The sequence below is a fragment of the Molothrus aeneus genome, unplaced genomic scaffold (genome assembly GCF_037042795.1).
Source record: "Molothrus aeneus isolate 106 unplaced genomic scaffold, BPBGC_Maene_1.0 scaffold_30, whole genome shotgun sequence".
Lineage (NCBI taxonomy): Eukaryota > Metazoa > Chordata > Aves > Passeriformes > Icteridae > Molothrus > Molothrus aeneus.
The window spans coordinates 1,641,673-1,661,942 of record NW_027098964.1 but is presented as its reverse complement, the minus strand read 5'-3'; the positions used below and the strand labels follow the sequence as shown (position 1 = coordinate 1,661,942).

Sequence of the window (20,270 nt, the reverse complement as noted above, 5' to 3'; positions counted from 1 at the left end):
CCCACCGCCGTGGCCTCGACGCTGTCATGGTGGATGTTGCTGGCGGCCCTGACAGCCGATTTCACAGCTGTGTCCATCCCGGCCTCACCGCTGTCGTGGTGGACGTTGCTGGCGGCCCTGACGGCCGATTTCACGGCCGTGTCCAGCCCAACCTCGCCGCTGTTGTGGTGGACATTGCTGGCGGCCCTGACGGCCGATTTCACAGCCGTGTCCAGCCCAACCTCGCCGCTGTCGTGGTGGATGTTGCTGGCGGCCCTGACGGCCGATTTCATGGCCGTGTCGATCCAGGCGTGCGGCTGCGCCGCGTGCTCCCCGGCGAAGTGCACCCGGCCCTCGTGGGTGAACAGGGCCTGCGAGTAATCCACGAACTGGTACGGCGTGAAGGCAGCAAAAGCGCCCAGGGCGTGCTGGTCCAGCTGCCACTTCTGGATCACGTGCTGGTCGCAGGTGTACTGCAGGTACTCCTTGCTCACCTGGTGGATGTCCGCCAGGTCTTGCAGCACTACGTCCAGGCACTTCTCATCGGTGAGGGGCAGGAAGAACTCGGCGTCGTTGTTCCAGGTGTAGGAGGCCAGGATGACGCCCACGCCGCTGGAGAAGTTGTGGCTGGGGTAGTAGATGAAGCGGGAGGGGCGGTCGGTGACCGAGCAGCCCCCGCGGATCCCGTCCTTCTCCCAGAACCTCTCAGAGCAGGCCAGGATGATTTTGGTGCTGCTGGCATAGTTGATGGAGCGCAGGGCGTGGGCCTTGGCGGGGGACAGCGGCGGCAGGAACTGGATGTGCCTGGTGGCTTTGGCACTGGAAGTGACAAGGACGTAATCTGCAGTGATGATGGTGGGGGACAGTGTGTCCGGAGCACGGTAGAACACTCGGACTTTGTTGCCCTTCCTCATGATCTTCTCCACGGTGCAGTTGAACTGGACGACGTTGGGCAGCGCCTTGTGGAAGGCTTTGGGCAGCTGGTCAAACCCTCCGGTGATTTCATCAAAACTGGAAGGGGAGGAGAAGCGGGAGGTGTGGGAAGGATGAGGGGTTTAGGGAGTGTAAAAATAAAAACCTGAGCTCCTCTAGAGACAACAGCGGAGCTTGGGGGTCAGATTAAGCTGCGAGTGGCTCCAGTTTGGGATCACTCTGGCATTTTCTGTTGTGGGGATGGGGTTGGGCTGCAGGGACAGCACTCACCTCTCTTCAGAGAAGATGTCAAAGTCCCACAGGGAGGCGAGGAAGGACAGGTAAAACCCCGAGTCCTCGTTCAGCAAGTCACCGATCATCTCAACAGCTCCTCGGCTCAGCCCCCCGACCTTGATCAAATATTCCTGGAGATCCCAGGAGGAGAGAGAGACACAGCCTGAGGTTGTTACATCAGCTAGGGCTCCACTGGCGCTGTGCTGGCCCCTTTCTCAGCCTTTTTTAAGTAGAAGGGATCATTTATTAGGGAAAAGCATCCAAAAGGTGACAGAGGATGGGATTAGAGTGACACAGACAGACCCTTCTCAAAGCAGGGAGAGCAGGTTAATTATCAAGAGCTGGTATTAAATTTACCCTCAAGCCCATTACCTTGGTAGAGAAGGAGTCGTGTTGAGCCAGATATTTCCTGCAATCGGTGGTCTGGAACTTCTTAAAAGCCTGGAGAAGAAACATTGATGCATTCACTAGAAAAAAATCAATTTCCAAAAGTGCTGCCCAAAATTCTCTCAGGATTTCAGGGTTTGGTAACCCCTGCAGCTTCTGGACATCAAGTTTCAAGCAGCTGTGCCTCGGCGTGGCATTTTCTGCTTGTCCAATTCCTGGTGGACTCCTTCCAAGGGATTTCTTATGGACAAAGAGGGGTTTTGCAACCGCCTGTCCTTGTTTCTGAACCCCTGAGGGGTTTTGCAACCTTCTGTCCTTGTTTCTGAGCCTCTCTGCTTTTGACCCCCAAAAGGACCCTGTTCTTCCCCAATTTATGGCCAAGTTTTCTCCAACTCATCTCATCATTCAGGTGAGGGGACACTATGGGAAAACCTTTACCTTGCTCAGGACCTCCCGGTAGAGCTGGACGGGGCTCTTGCCCCTCTCCGACGGCTTCACTGTGTAATTCAGGACATCGGGGTTCCTGTTGACCTCCTCAGCCCTGACCCGAGCGCCCTTCAGGAAGTACCAGGTGTTGTTGTCGCTCTGGATGAAAGGGTTCAGCTTCAGGTTGAACTGGTGGATGAATTCGCGGACCAGCCTGGAAAAAAGGGCAGAGTGATGGCGCCAAAATCTAACCACCAACCCCCCAGCTCTGCCACCAGAGCATTTTGTCCCCTTGGCACAAATCTTGAACCCCAGGGAAGCACTGGGGATGATTTTCCCCCCAGACTGGGCTGGTCCCTCACCTGGCCACGGGGCTGGACACGCCCTCACCTGTGCTTGCCTGGCAGGCGCATGGCTCCCAGCTCCACGTACCAATCCTGTCCCTCGGGCCGGTACGTCCGGATCCGCCCCCCGACCCAGCTGCTCCTTTCCAGAATGGTGACCTAGAAAAAATTCGATGGAGGCTGGAGGTGTTTGGGAAATGGCTTGTTTGAAGTGAAACTCCCTCAAAACCAGGTCCAGAGGGTGGGACAGATCTCCTTCAGGTGGTGAATGAAGCACCTGTAGATCCAAGCCCTCCTCTGCTGGCCAAGACACCTCTGCCTCTGGGGCAGTTTCGCATTTCCCAATTCCTTGGTTGCATTTGGACACCAGCTCCGGTGAGAAGGTTCTCGTGGTGTTTCAGGGTTTTGGGGCTCTGAAAGCAGCACCAATCTGTCCCCACGTGCCTTGCAAACCCTCTTTGAGACTCGAGGGTGCCTTGGGATGGTTTGGAAACCCCTGGAATTTCCGCTGCCCCAAAGACAGAACGCAAAGGACTCGTTTGATTCTCAGGAACCAACATCAGGGGAAATTACTGGAGACAAATCTCCTTCCCTTCCTTCAGGGGTTGAACCACTGCATTTCCTTTTCCCTGGAAGACTTTTAGAGGAGGGAAACGAGCCTGGGAGACCCGTGTGGGATCCCCACCTTGTGCCCGGCGTCGCGGAGCAGCTTGGCCGCCGTCAGCCCCCCGATTCCTGCGCCCACCACAACCACGTGCGCCGGGCGGGCCGCGGGCTCCAGCCCATCCCGCACGATCTGCAGCAGCTCCTCGTAGTCCTGGTCGTGGAGACAATACTCAGGAAAGGATGGGAACCGCTGGGCGCTCAGCAGACCCGCCAGCAGAAGGATCTGGAAGAGGGCTGGGGAGGGAAGAAGAGGAGGGAAGGCAGCAATGTGGCGTTGGCACAAACTGTGTCGGCATCCAAGACCTAAAAAGAGGAACTGGGGTGGTTGTGAAACCCCTGGCCCCAGCAAGTCCACCATGGAAGGCGCCAGGAGGTGTCAGTGAGGGTGATTCCCATTTTCTAAGAGAAATCAGCCCACAGATGCTTTTTTAGTTCTCCATATTCATGTTCTGCTCGTACAGCTGTTGTGGTGAGTTCCCAGAATGACTTTGACCTTCTTAGAATAAGCCCCAAAGCTTTCAAGACAGTAATTAGTGTCACTCATGTGCAAATAATTGTTCCCAGTGACCTTTCCCATACCTGGGAAAGGGAGTTTTTATATTTTTATGTGAAGGGTGGAGGGAAAAGACAGGATTGGGCAGATGGATCTGATGGGGACTTGCACAGGCAGGAGAGCTGGAGATAAAATTTCACAGAAAGGTGGATGAATTGGAGGGATGAAGAGAGATGGGATTCATCTTCTTTAAAATTCCCAGATTAAAAAATTTCTACTTAATTTTAGAGAAGAGAATTTTACTCTCCTTTAAAATCCTCTCCTCTAAAATTCCCTCCTTTCAAATCCCCTCCTTTTAAAAATCCCTCCCAATTTAAAATCCTCTCCTTTACAAATATTGTGTCTTTGAGATGCCCACAGGGAGCAGCAAACAGACCCAGAACGACCATTTCCACCAGAACAGACACAACGTTATTTAACATTTTCACAGTGGAAGAAAATTTGGGTTGAGAACCACACTCTGTCCCATCCTATCCCCTGTTCCCCCCTCTCCCCCCCCCCACCTTGGGATTTTCCTAGTTTTGGTTTCTGTTTTTCAAAATAACTAAAGAACAACTTTCATTTTCTTTTCCTTCCCCTGACTGCTGCCAATTTTCTTCCAGGGAAAAACAAAAAAAAAAGCTTTGGAAACTCTACTCTGGGTATTTTTTTTACTGCTGGAAAATCCCTGGGAATTGTGGTTTTTATTTTTTCCGGAGCAGATCTGGGGTGGATCTGCCGGGAACACACCTTGGAACCTTCATCATCCAACACCTGAGGCAGGTGTTTCAACAGCCCCTTGAGCTGATCAAGACACCAACCACGAGTGTGAAAAATACTCAGGAAGAATCTGCTGCAGAAATCCTGTTAACAGTGGGATAAGGTTGGCTTGACCTGGAAAAAACCTATGGACCAATTGGGAGATCCTGTTTGGAGATCAGAGCAAATATCCTGGGACAGGCTCTTGGAAGTGTCACCTCCATCAGGTGGTTTTTTTGGGAAGATGTGGAGAATCTCCCCCTTCCATCAGGTGTTTTTTTGGGAAGATGTGGAGAATCTCCACCTTCCATCAGGTGTTTTTTTGGGGAAGGTGCCTGGAGCTCCAGGTGACCATGGAGCAGTCCAGCTGGAAAAGGGGAGAGGTGGCAAAGAGATGGAACCAAAACACCAAACCCAGACAGCAAGGATGAAAGAAATCCAGGAAAAAGCCCACTGAGATCTCAGGATTTGAGAGGAGGAATCACTCACCAGTCCCAGTCATCTCTCCAGGAGGAAGATGAATCCTCTGCTGAGATTGCAATTCATTTTATACCCCAGCTTAACAGGGGAAAAAAAAAAAAAAAAGCAACCTGAAGCTTCCAAAAATCCCTCTGCCAATCAGTGCAACCCGGAAGGGAGTGAAGTGCGATTTGTCATCAGAAGGGGAACCAGAAATTGAGCAGACTCAGTTTCCTCTGCTGGAATTTTTTTTTTTTTTGTCCCCCTTTAGTCACTGGAGCAAAGTCAGCTGTCCAGTGCATGTTTTGGGGTGTACCATGTTTACCCAGACACTGTGACCGCACCCTGCTCCTCCAGAGGCAGCAATTTCCCAGAAGGAACAATCGGGTTTGGGGTTTTTTTTCCTGGTATTGCACAAAGACTGCTGAAATCTGTTCAACCATCAGGGGCATCTTTCTGAACCCCGGGGAGACCTTAAAAATATGATTTCAGGGGTGAAAACGAACATTTCTGGGGAAAATTCATCTGCTGGAGGCTCTTAGGTGTTGGCAGTTTTGGCTTGATCTTGCCTTCATTATAACAGAGGAGGTGATGAATTGTTTGAGTGGGAAGGAGACCTTAAAGATCACCCAGAACTTCACTGAAGTGCAAAAACTGGATATTTTTCCTAGAAATGAGACCAGTATTTTTCCAGAATATGGTGCCAAAGCACCATAAACTCATCTAAAGAACCATCTCTTCGTTCTTGGACCGAGAGCTCCTGCTTGGAGCTCTCACCATATTTTATCCTGTTCAATCACCACAAAACTGTGGGATTTCACTAAATATGATCATAAAACACCTCAGGATGAAGGAACATTCAGTCAAACAAAATTTAGGGAGCATTTTGCAGGGTTTTGCCCAGAATTTTGGTTTTTTGTGGCATGTGGGTATTTTTGTGGTTCCTGCAGGATTCCCAATGCCACCATGTGGGCTTTGCCCAGAATTTTGCTTTTTGGTGGTTTGTGGGGGTATTTTTGTGGTTCCTGCAGGATTCCCAACACCATGGTCTTGGTTGTGCTGGTTTGAAGGCAAACCAGCGGGGGAAATCAACCCCACACAAATCCCTTGTGAGAGATTTTAAGTCATAGTTACAATTTAATAGAAAAATCACAATAAATGCAACGTATACAGAAAATTGCCTTAAAACCACAGAGTGAGAGCATAGCCTGGCCCCTTTGAGGCAGGGTGGTGGCCACAGTCTGGTTAAGCAGTAGTTTCAGGGCTGTTGAAGTGATGTTTGCAGTTTTATTAATTTATTTTAATTTTTACTTGGTGTCCCAAGTCATTATATTACGAGATTATATGTGTTCGAGATTATGTGTGCTCAGATTCAGGTGGTACATCCCCCAGGGTGGGGAGGTTCACCATGGAACGATGCAGTCCTGTGAGTCACAGGATGTTTTTGGGGTCATTGATGGTTTCTTGACTCCTTCCTGAGCTGTCTTGGTTAAAATTGGGTGACAAAAACCTTTGGAAAGTTTGCTTCTAGAAAAACTGAAGGACTGAAGGTTTTTCTTTAATTTCTTGAATTTTTTTTTGTCTTGGAGCACGTCACCATTTAAGAAAATCCACCAGCTGGATTGGAAAAAAGTAAAAGTATCATTTTTGGGGGGAAAAACCCTCTTGGTTTGGGTCTGGCTTTATGTTTTATGATTTCTGATTTGCTGGTTGTTCCCCTGTGTGGTGCCAACATCGAACTTCCAAAACCACATCTGAAAAAACAAATCCTGAGAGATTTGGGAATTACATGGCGAAACTGGCCCAGATTTCCAGGAAGATCAGAGAGTTTGGATTGAAGGCAGCTGATTTCAGATTGCCCTGATAAAACCTGGATTAATGCGTGCCCCAGCAAGCTGCTTTGGGATCAACCTCAGCGATGGGGACATCGTCATTTTCTGGGCATCAACAATCCACCAGTTGCAAAAGTTGTCCCTCCCATCTTCCTGCTGGCATCTGCTGATTCCCTGAAGGTTACGGGAAGGTGAGTTTCAGCCTGGCACTGGTTGCATCACGAGGCAGGGAATCAGAGGGTGGGAGAAGGGATGGAGATTTCTTTCCACGTTGCTCTTTTCTGGTTTTAAGGTTATAAAAAAAAAAAAAAAAGAAAAAAAAAAAGAGTGAGGTTTCATTCCACACGTTGTGTGGGGCATCATGAGCGTGTTGGAAGGCGCCTGGAATGGTAGAGTGCGCTCACCTGGGAGCATTTCCCTGTGGAGATGAAAAGGGACTGAGATTATGTAAAGCACCAGGAGGGGAAACCCCGTGTGGATTTATTAATGAGGTAATTAGCCCTAATGAGTCTCCGGGCCGGCAGGCACAGGTTGGAGAGCCCTGGGCAGGTCCTGGTGAGGAAAGATGTGCTTTCAAAGCATTTTCTTGTCCATCATTTCCTGCTTGGCCAGAGGATTCCCTGGATACACCTGTTGCACGCAACACTTTTGGGATTGGGGGCATAATGCAAGAAATGAATGCAAGAAATGAACTCCTCCTCCCAGGGAGGAGTTTTTATTCGTGGGGTTGTGATAACCAGCTCACCTGGAGTTTTGAGGGGAGAAAAACCACTTATTTTTACCAGGAAAACACCATCAGGGCTATTTTTCCGTGTGGAAAACACGAATTTCTTCCTGCCTGCTGAGAGAGGGGAACCAGCAGTGTCCCCTCTCTCATCTGGGCAGGGGGGGGATCCCAGCAAAACGCTTCCCAACAACGAACGATCCATCCCTGCTTCTGCCATCCCAGTTTTCCCGGCGGATCTTCCCCAAACTCTCTGGGCACTAACGCGGGTGAAAGGGCAGGAGCAGGAGGGGCAGGGGGCACCGCTCCCGCCCGTTCCCGCGGTTCCAAAGGGCTCGTAGAGGTTTGGGGATGGGTTTGGGATCGCGTTACCTCTAGAGGGCTCTGGCTAAACGGAGCTGCGGCTCAGCCTCTCGTCTCTCCCTCCCGGATACCCGCTCGGGCTTCCGGAGCCGCGCTCGGCATCGCCTCCATTGTGTCCTGCTGGGGGAGGCTTCTGGGGTGCACGGGGGGCTCTGGGCATCGCCCCCTCCCTCCCTGGGAACGGAGGACGCTTTTCACGAGGAAAAGCCCCGCGGAAGCCGGGGACGAAGGCAGGTAGCGGGGAGAAGGAGGGGCGGGGATGCGGGTCGGCTCCCAGCGGGGATGGAGACGGCAGCGGGGGCTGTTCCCGGTTCCTCTGGGGAGGGGACAAGGGACAGGCAGGATGGAGAGGGAGCTCTGGGCTCCGCAGGGATGGGGATGCTCCCGGATGCAGCCCCCGGCGCCCCGCCGCTGATTCCCGGGGAACGGAGAACCGGGAGGAAGAGGAGGATGCTGCTGGATGGGATCTGCCAGAACGGCGGGGGCGAAGCAGGGACTCTCCTGCTCGGGATTAGTCCTGGATGGAGGGGCTGTGAAAACCCGGCATTCCCCGAGGTGACCGCAGGAAAAGGGTGAAATCTCGAGCGGGAAGCACTGTGTGTGTGGGAATTCCTCGATTTCAAGGGGTTTCTCCTCCCTACAGGGGATTTTGGGGAGCCCCGAGGGAGGAACGTGCGTTGTTCCCTCTGCCATGGAGCCGTGGGTGCTGCTGGATCCGCGGCAGAAGTCTCTGTACCTCGACGTGATGCACGAGAGCTACGAGACCCTCATGTCCCTGGGTAAGGACGCCCCAAAAGTCTCTTTCCTTGTTGTACATCCCCTTGTCCTTCCTTTGCTTCAAGCAAAGCAGTTTGGGAAGAGGGGCTGAAGGATCTGGGCAAGTTTCCAGGGGGATTTCCCCAAGCCCCAGCTCTTTCCTTAATTATTTTTCTTCAGGAAAACGTTATTGATCTCTCCTAATTTAAATTGAAAATTCTGGGACTGGAGTGCCCCTTGGCATCTCCACATTTCCAGTTCAAACTGGGATCAGCTCTGTGTTGGATCTCTCTTCCTCCTCCTTGGGAGAACAAGATTTTTAGGGGGAATCTTGTTGTTGCTCTATTGTTTTTAATCCTACCCCTGCTCAATCAGGGCCACGCCCTCCCCGTTTTCTTCTCCCTTTTCCCAGCAGCTCAGGGGCTGATGAGTGAAAAAGCGAAATTTTTAAGGACAATCCTGTTGTATTTCCTTTATTTTAAATCCTGTTTCTCCCTTTTCCCAGCAGCTCAGGGGCTGGTGAGTGAAAAAGCAGTGGAGAAAGGAGCACTGGAGAGCAGTGCTGGGCACTCATCCCTCAGCCTGGAGCGGGAGAAGCCCCTGGGCTCCCACCGGCGCAAAGCGAAGCGCCCAGACAAAGCCGTGCCCCCCAAACCCGCCACGCTCCCCAAACTCGGCTGTGCCAAACCCCCACGCGGACAAGGACCGGCCCGGGAACGGCCGTTCAGCTGCGCCGACTGCGGGAAGAGCTTCCCGTGGGCCTCGCACCTGGAGCGGCACCAGCGGGTGCACACAGGTGAGCGGCCCTTCAGCTGCCCCGAGTGCGGCGAGACCTACAGCCAGAGCTCGCACCTGCGGCAGCACCGCCGCACCCACGCCGCCGGCGACCGCCCGCACAAGTGCGGCGACTGTGGGAAGCGCTTCGCTGCCGCCGCCGAGCTGGCGGCCCACGGCCGCGGCCACGCCGCCGACAAACCCCACAAGTGCGGCGACTGCGGGAAGGGCTTCGTGTGGGCCTCACACCTGGAGCGGCACCGCCGCGTGCACACCGGTGAGAAGCCTTTTGGGTGTGCCGAGTGCGGCGAGGCGTTCAGCCAGGGCTCGCACCTGGCCAAGCACCGCCGCAGCCACGCCGGCGAGCGGCCACACCGCTGCCCGGCCTGCGGGAAGACCTTCAGCCAGAGCTCGGACCTGGCGCGGCACCGCCGCACGCACCTGGGCAGGAGGCCGCTGCGCTGCGGCGACTGCGGGAAGCTGTTCCGGGCGGGGCCGGCGCTGGCGCGGCACCAGCGGTGCCACGGCCGGGAGCACTCGCACCGCTGCGGCGACTGCGGGAAGGGCTTCGTGTGGGCGTCGCACCTGGAGCGGCACCGGCGCGTGCACACGGGCGAGCGGCCCTTCCCCTGCGCCAGCTGCGGCGAGCGCTTCACGCAGAAGGCGCATCTGCTGCAGCACCGCAAGACGCACTCGCCGGAGCGGCCCTACAAGTGTGGCGACTGCGGGAAGCGCTTCGGGGAAGCGCCGCTGTTCCTGGTGCACCAGCGCGGCCACGCTGAGCACAAGAGCTACACCTGTGATGATTGCGGGAAGGGATTTGCCTGGGCGTCGCACCTGGAGCGGCACCGCCGCGTGCACACCGGGGAGAAGCCGTTCAAGTGTCCCGAGTGTGGCGAGGCGTTCAGCCAGGGGTCACATCTCAGCAAGCACCGCCGCAGCCACCTCCCCAAGGCTGCGGGGCCCTCGCCAGGACACGGCTCACTGGGGACACGCATGGAGCTCGCAGCAGCGAGGAGCCCTAAGGACTAAGAGGCTCCTCGGTGTGATGGATGTGGAGAGACAATTTCTCGGGAGGTTGCAGTTTATTGCAGCTCCGAGACACATGAAAAGTCTCTGTTTCGGCCCACACGTTCAAAGAATGAATCGGAGTTCTTCACTTCTCAGTCTCAGAGTTGTTTATTGTATCTTATCTATAAAATTTTTCTCCTGCCCAGCTGAGGTCCGCTCAGCAGGATAGTCAGAGGCACTCTGACTGCCCTCGGGGCGGTGTTATCTCTTTATACCACAAACTACGCATAACATGTTTACAATTACTTTCCAATACTTATCTCCTATGTTAGACAGTGAGTTTCTACTCTAAACCCATCTGTAAGTGCCAACATCACAGCAGAAGATGGAGGTAGAGAAGAAGAAGAAAGGCTGGACACACCCAAGTCCCTCCATCTTGTCCCCAAAACCCCTATTCTAAAAGCCCCAAAATCTACTTTTTCACCTAGTGATAATTTTATTATTACATTACTTAAACTTCTGTGGTTTTCAGGCCTTCATGCAAAGCTGGTAATTTGCTCCATGGGTCATAATCAAACCCACAGGTGTTCTGGGCTATGTGCCAGGGTCTCTGAGCCCCCTGGCAGGGGTCCTGGCTGCTCTGGACACCCAGAGGGATGTATTGAGTTCCGACAACAACTGAGGGAAAACTTGTCTTGGACACCAAGTGACACTTGAAGGGCTCTGGGGTGGGTGACACTGCTCTGTCATGGCACAGGGTGGGATTTATCTGCCCTGGTGTCTCCCCACAGCGATAGGTGAATATTTGCACTGCTACAGTTGAGACCTCAAAAAAGGGACAACCTGGGGGAGAAGGAGCCGGTTCCCAAAGGAAACAGCACTTGGCTCCATCGGGGAAGGATGGGGGAATCAGGGCTGGTTCTGGTACGAAAATCCAGGGGTGTTGTGCTGCCAGCAGGTGGGAGAAGGGGATGGAGGGGATGAAGATGCTCAGGGTGAGCAGGAGGTGGTGGCACAGGGCAGGAATAAACTGGGAACCCCACACCTCATGGACACCTGTGTCTCTTTGTTAAGGTAAAAACAAAAGGAAGGAAAGAAAGAATAAAAAAAAAAAAAAGAAAAGGAAAAAGAGGAAGGAGCTGTGGGAAAAGGCAGAAAAGGGCTGCGCACAGTGGCCGAGGCCCTCTGGCGGCAAGAGCTGCAAGTCAGGGCAGAAATTAAAAAAAACAAAACCACTTTGCTCGGGGGGAAAAAAAAATTATTATTATTATTATTATTATTATTATTATTATTATTATTATTATTATTATTATTATTATTATTATTATTATGTAGCCACAAGCACCACTATGCAGTGCAGGGCAATCAAATCAAGCTGTGGCAAGAGAACGAGGAGGTTAATATTGGAAATAAAATAAAATAAAATAAAATAAAATAAAATAAAATAAAATAAAATAAAATAAAATAATAAAGCTGGAGATTGCCCCAGCCAGGACAAGTCTCCAGAGGGGGCAGGTGAACCCTGAACGATGAATAGAAGACATGGTCATAAATATTTTTTTTCTCTAATAACACCTTGGAAACCCTTTCTGAGGGCCTGGGTACACAATAAAAGCAACTCCTGAGAAATATCACAGCAACATTTTGGGGAATTTGGTGTTATTCCCTCATTTTGCATCCTCAGAACAGCTCATAGAAGAGAATTGTTTGACTGAGTTATTATCATGTTCTCCATCCTAAACCCAAAAAAATTCATTTTGGAGACAGAAATTATGCAATCAAATGTTTGAAGGGAGCAATCCAAGATTTTACAGCAAATCTGGGCCAAAACGTCGTTTTCTCCTCGCCCCGCTCCGCAGGCTTTGCCCCCCGACTGGGCCCTGAAGACCTGGCTGCCCTCACCCAAGATGGCGGCCGGGCCCTCAGGCCGCGGGCGCCATCTTGAGCCGGGCCGCGCGGGCGGCAATGGGGAGCGCGAGGCCGCCGCCATTTTCCCTCGCGCCCTGCCTGAAGCCGAGGCCGCCATTTCGGAAGAGGGCAGTTCCGCTCTGACCCCGAATTAAATTTTTAACCCCAATTTATTCCCGTGCCCCACCGTACAGGGACAAAGTGTTTCCTCCCCGAAGCCAATCTCACCACGGACAGTGAGGAAATGTAGAGAAAAGCAGGAAAATGGTGCTGTTGTTCTCTGCATCTGTCGCATGGAGGACGGATTGCTCCCAGTAGGGATGTAAAAATCCCTAAATCCCATCCCCTAGGAAAGGGCTTTTGGGGTCGTTTTTGTACGTCTGGAGGTTTTGAATAATTTTTCCCTGAATTCAGCTTCCTGGAGCGAATTTCCAACACTTGTCAAATAGCCCCCCCAGCGACCCCCAGACCCTTCAGCCGCCCTCAGGCCACTCCTGCGGGCCCTCACGGCCATTAACCCGCCCTCTCCTACTGCGCAAACGCAGCCACACCTCCAGACAACACCACGCCCCCTGCCCGCGCTCATTATATACCAGGAGAGTCTGACCACGCCCACCTCATTACGGACAGCGCAAACCACGCCCGTTTTACCCTCCCGCGCAGGCGCAGCCCCGCCCCTTCCCCGGCGCAGGCCCGGCACCGCCCCTCGGCCGTCAGTCGGGGCGGCGGAGCCGTGCGGAGCGGGTGCTCCGCGTTTGGGGACTCTCTGTGGGCACCAGCGCCACGACCGGCACCGCCGCCGGCCCCGCGGCCGCCACCGGCCCCGCGGCCGCCATGGAGGCGCCTCCCGCGCCCCCGTCCGCGCCGCCCGCGCCCTGCAGCGCCGCGCGGAGCCTGCAGGACGAACTGACGTGCCCGGTGTGCCTGGAGTACTTCAACGACCCGGTGCTGGTGGCCGAGTGCGGGCACAACTTCTGCCGCGCCTGCGTGACCCAGTGCTGGGAGGACTCGGCGCGACGCCTGTGCTGCCCGCAGTGCCGCGAGCCGGTGCCGCAGCGCCTCTTCCGCCCCAACCGCTCCCTCGGCAACATCGTGCACATCGTCCGCCAGCTGGGGCTGCCACCGGGCCCCGCCGAGCCGCCGCCGGGGCCGCCTGCGCCCGCGCCGCCGCTGCCCGCCGCCGCCGCTCCGGCCGGGCCGCCGGGCCCGCCGCGCTGCCCGCGGCACGGGGAGCCGCTGCGGCTGTACTGCGTGCAGGACCGGCGGGCCGTGTGTGTGGTGTGTCACCTGTCCCGAGAGCACCGAGCCCACACGGTGCTGCCCGCCGAGGAGGCGGCCCACGCCGCGGAGGTCAGTGCCGGGATCCCCACCTCACAACGGGGGGAGGAGTCCCATGCTGGAGGGGCTGCGGGGCTTCGGGACCCTTTCCCCGGAGGGGAAAAGCACTGCGAGCCCCCTCGGGGTGTTGGGGGGCAGTGAGACCCCCTCCCGGGTCTTTTTTGGGATGTTGGGGAGCAGAGAGGTCCAGCCGAGACCCCTCCCGGGTCTTTTTTGGGGTGCTGGACACCCCTGAGAAATGGGGGATGCAGTAAACACCCCAAGGACATCTCGCGGAGTTTGAGTGCCCCAGGAACTCCCTCCTTCTCTTTGGGACCTCCCCAGTTCCACGGGGAATAGAGAAATGAGCTCCCAGTCCCCCATGCTGTGTGGGGACCCCCAAATGTGTGGATCCAACGGAGGATTCGCCTCCCTAGTTAGGCGCTGCTTCCAGAATTTGGGGGCGCAGAAGGACCCGAATCACTCCAAAACACGGACAGGGCAGAGAGGAGATGGGGAGCACCGCAAGGAGATCTCACGGAGTTGGGGTGCCCCAGGGACTGCTCCCCATCAGGGACTCCCTCCTCCTCCTCCTTTGGGACCCCTCAGTTCCAATGGGAGCACAGAAATGAGCCCCTAATCCCCCCCATTTTTGGGGTGCATTAAAGGCTCCTCCAGGCTGTGTGGATCCCGCGGGGGATCCCCTGCCCAGCTGGGCGCTGCTTTCAGAATTTGGGGGATGCAGAAGGACCCGAATCGCCCCAAAACAGAGACACCCCCGGGATGGGGGGTGCGAGATCCATCTGGGATGAACTGGGACAGTACTGGGAAAAGGGGGTGTGCCCACCTCAGTGCAAAATCTCGCCAGCCCCCCGAAACCCAGGACCGAGCTGGGAACGGGGAGGAGGAGCGGGGCGTTATTTAATCCCTGATCCCCATCCAGGATCAGGCTGGAAGTGGCGCTGGGCCCCCCAGGAGCCGCTTGTCCGTCCGTCCCCCCCCCCCATCCCTTTGGAATGACGCAGAGCGAAAACGGCGCCCCCCCGGCAGCGCTGGGGCTCCGCTATGTCGCGATGTGGGGCGTGTCGTGATCGCAGCGGGGGTTAATTTGGAATTGTGAAACCCCAAGGGCTCGGTGTGGGTGGGCAGGCCTCGGAATTCCAGGAACCAGAGGGATCCAAGATGCCGGACGGAGCCGATGTCGCTGCGCAGCGGCAGCAGGAGGAGGAGGAGGAGGGAGCAGGGGAGGGGATTGTGGCATCATTAACCACCGCATATTAATTATTTGTGCTGATTAAATCCTTTTAGAGGGGGTTTCGTCCCGGAACTGCCGTGGTTCCTCTTCCGGGGACGCTGGGGCTGTCCCCCCGCCCTAAATCTGGGGTTTTGTCCTTTTTTTTTTTTAGGACACAAACGTCCTTGTGTAGATCCAGGTTGTTGCTCCCTTGGGATTTTTTTCCCCCTCGTTACCCTACTTTTATGAGTGTTTGATAATTGGTTGTTGCTGAGGTCCTCCCTTCTCCTTTTTTGCCCTGATACTTGCTTTAATCTCATGGATAAATTCCAAACCCAGCAACTTCTGGCTCTTAACAGTCAAAATCCTTGTATTTAGGGTTTTAGTTATAAAATAAGTAGATTCATTTGCCCCCAGGGCCAGCTGCTGTTTGCAGGGGCTTCTCTGCCCTCCGTGGAGGTCAAATTACTTAAATAAGGATGAGCTTAATTAATTAATAATTAATAATTTAGTGAGCAGTTCATTAAAGGCAGTAGTTCCTCCTCTTGGGGAGGAGTCCAACCCAATTTTGGGGCACCTTGAGGAGGGAGAATCTGGGAGGAGGATGGGGGTGGGACCAGGGCATTTGTTTCCTCACAGACAGATAAAATCAATTGACTTTTTTTTTTCAGTTTTTGGGCTGGTTGGGGTGAAGTTTGGTGGTTTTGTTAGGTCAGGGTAGCTGCTGGTTCCATCTCCAAAAAAAAGCCCCAGATTGGGTGAATTTGACCATTTTAACAGCAGCAGCGTTTCCATCCTGATGGCCCACGGGGGAACAATTCCCAAGGGATCTGTTGTGCTTTCAGGAGGTGCCCCAGGAGCACCTGAGCTCCCTGAGGAAAGGGCGTGAGGAGGCCAAGGCTGAGCGGGAGAGGCAGAGTGAGGAGCTGCTGGTGAGTGCTGGGGGTTCCAGAGCCCCCCACCAGGAGGGTTCAGTCTCACCTGGGCATTTCCTGGCTGTGAAAATAAATTTGGGTTCCTGTTCCCCATGTGAATCCCAGTGAGGAGCTGCTGGGACCCCCATCCAGGAGGGTTCAGGGCATTTCCTGGCTCTGGAGATAAATTTGGTCCCACCTGGGGGGTTCCTCATCCCCATGGGAATGAGGGTTTAGTTTCACTGGGGAATTCTCTGGTTCTGGAAATTTGGGTTCCCCTTGCCCATGGGAGTCCCAGTGAGGAGTTGCTGGGAGCCCCATCCAGGTGGGTTCGGTCTCACCTGGGGCATTTCCTGCCTGTGGAAATTTGGGTTCCCCTTGCCCTGGAGATTCTCTCCCCCAAGCTCCGTGGCTGCGGGGACCTGCCCTCACAGGGATGTTCGCCCTGGAATTGCAGAAACAGACGGAGGTGGAGAGGCAGAAGATCGTGGCCGAGTGCAAGGAGCTGCGGGCGTTCCTGGAGGAGAAGGAGCAGCTGCTGCTCTCCAGGCTGGAGGAGCTGGAGAGGGACATCGGGCGCCGCAGGGACGAGAGCGTGGCGCGGCTGGCCGAGGACATTGCACAGCTGGACAAGCTCCTTGCAGAGCAGGGCGGGGACAGTGGCATGGGGAGCACACCTGGCGAGGTGGGACTCTGTCGTGTGTCTCCAAAAATTCCCGCTCATGGACAGAAATCCGGTGTAGTGGGCAAAAATGCCTATTTATGGGGATGAAAATTCTGTTTAAGGGGACAAAAAAGGGGTGAAAAAAAGGAAAAGGTGCTGTTTATGGGGGTGAGAATTCCATTTATGGGAAGAAAAAAGTCCTTTTTATGGGGTGGAAAAAGGTTCCATTTATGTAGGCAAGAATTTCCATTTATGGGTCAAAATTTTTATTTATTGGAGAAATAAATTTATTGGGTAAAAAATTCTATTAATGGGGTGGGAAATTCCACTTGTAGATACAAAAATACCTTTACGGGGACAAAAGTCCCTTCATGGGATCCTCCCAGTTTCTGGGGAGGATTTTGAGATATCTTGAAATAGGAGAGATGCTGATCCTAACAAATTCCTTGGGTTTTCTTCCCCTTCCAGGGCGTCGTCCCAGCTGGCAGCAGGTGAGTGAGCTGGGTGAACCTGGAGGCTCTCAGCTGGAGCTGGAGCTGGCATTTCCACCCTTCCCAGGGGGATTCCTTGATTTTTTGGGTCCCTGACTCCCGTGTCTCCTCAGCCTGGAGAGCTGGATGTTCCTCAAGCCTGAGCCCGGCTTTTCTGAGCTGGAGAAGAAGCTGAAGAGTTTTTCCCAGAAGAGCGCGGTGCTCAAGGAAGTGCTGCTGGAATTCAAGGGTGAGCCTGATGAGATCCTTCCTGGAAAAAAAAAAGTGCTTTCCCAGCCAGGATCCCACGTGGAAATCCACCAAAATCGGGGCTGGGATGGAGCCGGGCTCTAATTCCCCCCCTGGGCTGGCTGGGAGAGCTCTGGGTTGTTCCTTCATCCTAGGGAAGAGGTGGAAAAGGGATTTCCCTGGGATTTGAGTGTGGGAGTGTGGGGTTGGGATCATTCCCATGGCTTGAGCAGTTCTGGGGATTCAACTCCTTCCTTCTCTTCCCACAGAAAATCTGCGCTTTGAGCTGGAGAACGACACAGGTGAGGCCATGGAGACTGGGATAACAGCTCTCTTGTCCAGGGGTTTGCATGGAATTGGCTGGGATTTGGGGCTGGGACTTCCCTTTTCCAAGAGATAATGTGGGAATTTACTGGGATTGGGGCTTATGGGGGAGTCTAACCTGCCTTTTCCAAGGGTTGAGGTTGGAATTGCTGGGCTTGGCTTCTGTGTGGGCTCTTCAGGATGCCCCAGGTGGCTTCACCTGGGTCCTTCCCCTCTGGTTTGGGGCACAGAAAATTCTATTCTTAGCTAGCCTTCTGACAAAGTAATTTCTTTTATTCTTTTACTATAGTTTTAATACAATGTATTATAATTTAAATATATAATTAAATATATGATTTATATAATTATATAATAATGTATAATTAATTTATATCTATATATAAATATAAATATATATTATATTATATATATTAAATATAAAAATTATTTATAATTTATTTAGAATTTAATTAAAATTTATGATTTAATTATAATTTAATAATTTAATTATAATCTATTTATAATTTCATTATTATTTCATTATTATTTAACACAATAGTATAATGAAAGAATAAATCATTATTTATTACAATAGTATTATTTAATACAATTATTTAATACAATAGTATCAGAAAACAATAAATCAATCCCCCTCAAACACAGAGCCAACATTCTTGTCCCTTCCTCCCTAACCCTCACCCCCAGACCCCTGCCAACACCACAACAGCTATTAATAGCATTAATACGATTAATAGTACTGTATTAATCACATCACCACCCCCGTCCCATTCCCCTGCAGGCGAGCTCTCCCTGGACCCCGACACGGCCAACCCCTACCTGGTGCTGTCGGAGGACAAGCGCAGCGTGCGCCTGCGCGGGGCCCCCCAGGAGCTGCCGGCGCACCCCAAGCGCTTCGACTACGCCTTCTGCGTCCTGGCCTCCGAGGGCTTCTCTGCCGGCCGCCACTACTGGGAGGTGGAGGTGGGCGACGGGGAGAGCTGGGTGCTGGGCGCCGCCCGCGAGTCCGTGCGCCGCAAGGAGAAGGTCGACTTCGCGCCCGAGGAGGGCATCTGGGCGGTGGGGCTCAACTGGAAGGGCAAGAATTGGGATCAGTACCAGGCGTTCACCTCTCCCGAGACGCCGCTGTCGCTGTGCGAGCGGCCGCGCAAGATCGGGGTGTACCTGGACTACGAGGGAGGGTGGGTGGCGTTCTACAACGCCGACAACATGGCTCCCATCTTCACCTTCACCGCCGCCTTCTCCGAGAGGATCTTCCCGTTCTTCTGGCTCTTCTACGTGGGCTCCTCGCTGTCCCTCTGCAACTGAGCCCCTGCCCCGCTCGCTGGTGGTGTCCCCCCCTCTCTCTCCCCCCCTTGCCATCCTTAGGTTTTCCTTTGCTTCTGAGCAAAACACCCCAAATCCCACCCCTGGATTTTTTTTTTCCTGTTGCAGTTCAAAGTTTTTGAGTCTTTTTACCCCCAGAAATCTTCCTCGGGGGTGTTGGTTGGTGAGGGGGCTACTTGAGCACCCCCTCTCCGTTGCTGGTTAAACACCCCCTGTAGAGTTCATTTTGTGTTCTTTCTTTGGAGTTGGAGCCTTCTCCGAGAGGATCTTCCCATTCTTCTGGCTCTTCTATGTGGGCTCCTCGCTGTCCCCCTGCAACTGAGCCCCCGCCCCGCTCGCTGGTGGTGTCCCCCCGTCTCTCTCCCTCCCTTGCCATCCTTAGGTTTTCCTTTGCTTCCCAAATCCCACCCTTGGCTGTTCAGGGGGGATTTTTTTTTTTCCTGTTGCAGTTCAAAGTTTTTGAGTCTTTTTACCCTCAAAAATCTTCCTCAGGGGTGTTGGTTGGTGAGGGGGTGGGCTACTTGAGCACCCCCTCTCCGTTGCTGGTTAAACACCCCCTGTAGAGTTCATTTTGTGTTTTGTTGCTAGTTAAACACCCCTGTAGAGTTCATTTTGTGTTTTGTTGCTGGTTAAACACCCCTGTAGAGTTCATTTTGTGGTTTTTTTCTTTGGAGTTGGAGCCCCGTGGAACAGGGAGAGGCTGATCCCATCCTGCTTCGAATAGTAGCCAAAGCTTTGTGTCCCCCCCTCGCCCCTAAAATGCCGTGTGGAGATGAGGGGTCTCGTGTCCCCCCCAGTTTGGGCACCGTTGCTTTGCAGGTCATTTTCACCCATCCCATCCTGACTCATCCCATCCTCCCTGGGGAAGGGGCCGAGCCCGTCCTGCTGTCGCTGAGTGACCCTCTCTCTCCTCTATTGTCCCCCCTTCTCGTGTCCCCATCTCTCCACTGCCCCCCATGTCCCTTTTTGCCTCCCCATCTCCCCCACTGTCCCCCCTCATTCCCTTTCTCATCTCCCCCTAAATTCTGGGCTCTATTGTCCCCCCTCCTTGTGTCCCTATCTCCCCATTGCCCCCCATTTCCCTCCTAGCCCCCCCATTGCCCCCCATGTCCCTTTTTGCCTCCTCATCTCCGGCACTGTCCCCCCCTCATTCCATCTCCCCTTCTCTCCCCCTGAATTCTGAGCCCCTGGAGTGCCAGGATCCCAGCAAGGGGATTGGGATGTTTGGGGTCACCCCAAAGCTGGGCTGGGGGGGTTTTGGGGGGGCTTGGGGAGGGGGTTCTGTGTTCCAGGTGTGATCTTGCCCGCTCCCCTTGTGCCCTTCCCCCTGCTGCTGTTCGTGTCCTTTGCCCTGTCACTGTTAGTGGGGAAATAAAAGTTGCTGTGCAAAAAAAAACCAACCCTAAAACACGATAATTTGGGGGTTTTTGGTGCTGGGAGAGAGGAGGAAAAGCTGCTCCTGCTTGGGAGGGGATGGAGACAGAGATGTCCTGGTCCCCAGCCTGCTGGGGTGGAGCACTGAGGGGTTTTGGGGGCACTTGCAATTCACTAAATGGTCCCAACTTGGAGCTTCCAAGTATCTCTAAGTCCAAATTCTGGTTTAAATCAGAGTTTTTACATGTTTAAATCAGAGTTTTTAAATGAAAGTT

The 20,270-nt window shown here is 53.6% G+C and overlaps 3 protein-coding genes across 5 annotated transcripts in view; 2 read left to right on the top strand and 1 right to left on the bottom strand.

Moving 5' to 3' along the window:
- The window catches only part of IL4I1 (interleukin 4 induced 1), a 4,964-nt gene extending 101 nt beyond the window's left edge, over positions 1 to 4,863 (bottom strand). Inside the window, exons 1-7 of the mRNA XM_066570646.1 lie at positions 4,789 to 4,863; positions 3,028 to 3,242; positions 2,389 to 2,501; positions 2,011 to 2,212; positions 1,558 to 1,626; positions 1,183 to 1,316; positions 1 to 990 (exon numbers count right to left, since the gene is read on the bottom strand). The exon at positions 1 to 990 is cut by the window's left edge and continues 101 nt beyond it. Coding sequence (XP_066426743.1) covers positions 1 to 990; positions 1,183 to 1,316; positions 1,558 to 1,626; positions 2,011 to 2,212; positions 2,389 to 2,501; positions 3,028 to 3,242; positions 4,789 to 4,801 — 1,736 coding nt within the window. The 5' untranslated portion in view covers positions 4,802 to 4,863. The remainder of the gene's footprint in view (positions 991 to 1,182; positions 1,317 to 1,557; positions 1,627 to 2,010; positions 2,213 to 2,388; positions 2,502 to 3,027; positions 3,243 to 4,788) is intronic.
- A 2,906-nt stretch (positions 4,864 to 7,769) lies between these two features.
- On the top strand, positions 7,770 to 10,373 carry LOC136570185 (zinc finger protein CKR1-like). Of its 3 annotated transcripts, none has more exons than XM_066570667.1 (3): positions 7,770 to 7,907; positions 8,321 to 8,456; positions 8,939 to 10,373. In XM_066570667.1, exons 2-3 carry the CDS (start codon positions 8,369 to 8,371, stop codon positions 10,237 to 10,239), a joined length of 1,389 nt encoding a protein of 462 aa, XP_066426764.1. In that variant the 5' UTR covers positions 7,770 to 7,907; positions 8,321 to 8,368; the 3' UTR covers positions 10,240 to 10,373. The 3 variants fall into 3 exon arrangements, with proteins under 3 accessions (XP_066426764.1, XP_066426765.1, XP_066426763.1); XM_066570668.1 differs by having other exon boundaries at positions 7,770 to 7,911; XM_066570666.1 differs by lacking the exon at positions 7,770 to 7,907 and adding an exon at positions 8,065 to 8,232 and having other exon boundaries at positions 8,942 to 10,373.
- Positions 10,374 to 12,916: 2,543 nt separating this feature from the next.
- Positions 12,917 to 20,037, top strand: LOC136570186 (E3 ubiquitin-protein ligase TRIM7-like). The gene is made up of 7 exons (XM_066570669.1): positions 12,917 to 13,476; positions 15,523 to 15,609; positions 16,049 to 16,276; positions 16,724 to 16,746; positions 16,860 to 16,975; positions 17,244 to 17,276; positions 18,077 to 20,037. The coding sequence occupies exons 1-7, from the start codon at positions 12,961 to 12,963 to the stop codon at positions 18,601 to 18,603; spliced, it is 1,530 nt and encodes a 509-aa protein (XP_066426766.1). The 5' UTR covers positions 12,917 to 12,960; the 3' UTR covers positions 18,604 to 20,037.
- Positions 20,038 to 20,270: the final 233 nt, after the last annotated feature.

Coding starts and splice junctions, on each gene's coding strand:
- LOC136570185 (XM_066570666.1), top strand. CDS start 8,128: ATGCTGCTGGATGGGATCTGCCAGAACGGCGGGGGCGAAGCAGGGACT. Junction 8,233..8,320: donor AAAACCCGGCATTCCCCGAG/GTGACCGCAGGA, acceptor TCCTCCCTACAG/GGGATTTTGGGGAGCCCCGA. Junction 8,457..8,941: donor CGAGACCCTCATGTCCCTGG/GTAAGGACGCCC, acceptor TTTTCCCAGCAG/CTCAGGGGCTGGTGAGTGAA.
- LOC136570186 (XM_066570669.1), top strand. CDS start 12,961: ATGGAGGCGCCTCCCGCGCCCCCGTCCGCGCCGCCCGCGCCCTGCAGC. Junction 13,477..15,522: donor AGGCGGCCCACGCCGCGGAG/GTCAGTGCCGGG, acceptor TTGTGCTTTCAG/GAGGTGCCCCAGGAGCACCT. Junction 16,747..16,859: donor GTCGTCCCAGCTGGCAGCAG/GTGAGTGAGCTG, acceptor GTGTCTCCTCAG/CCTGGAGAGCTGGATGTTCC.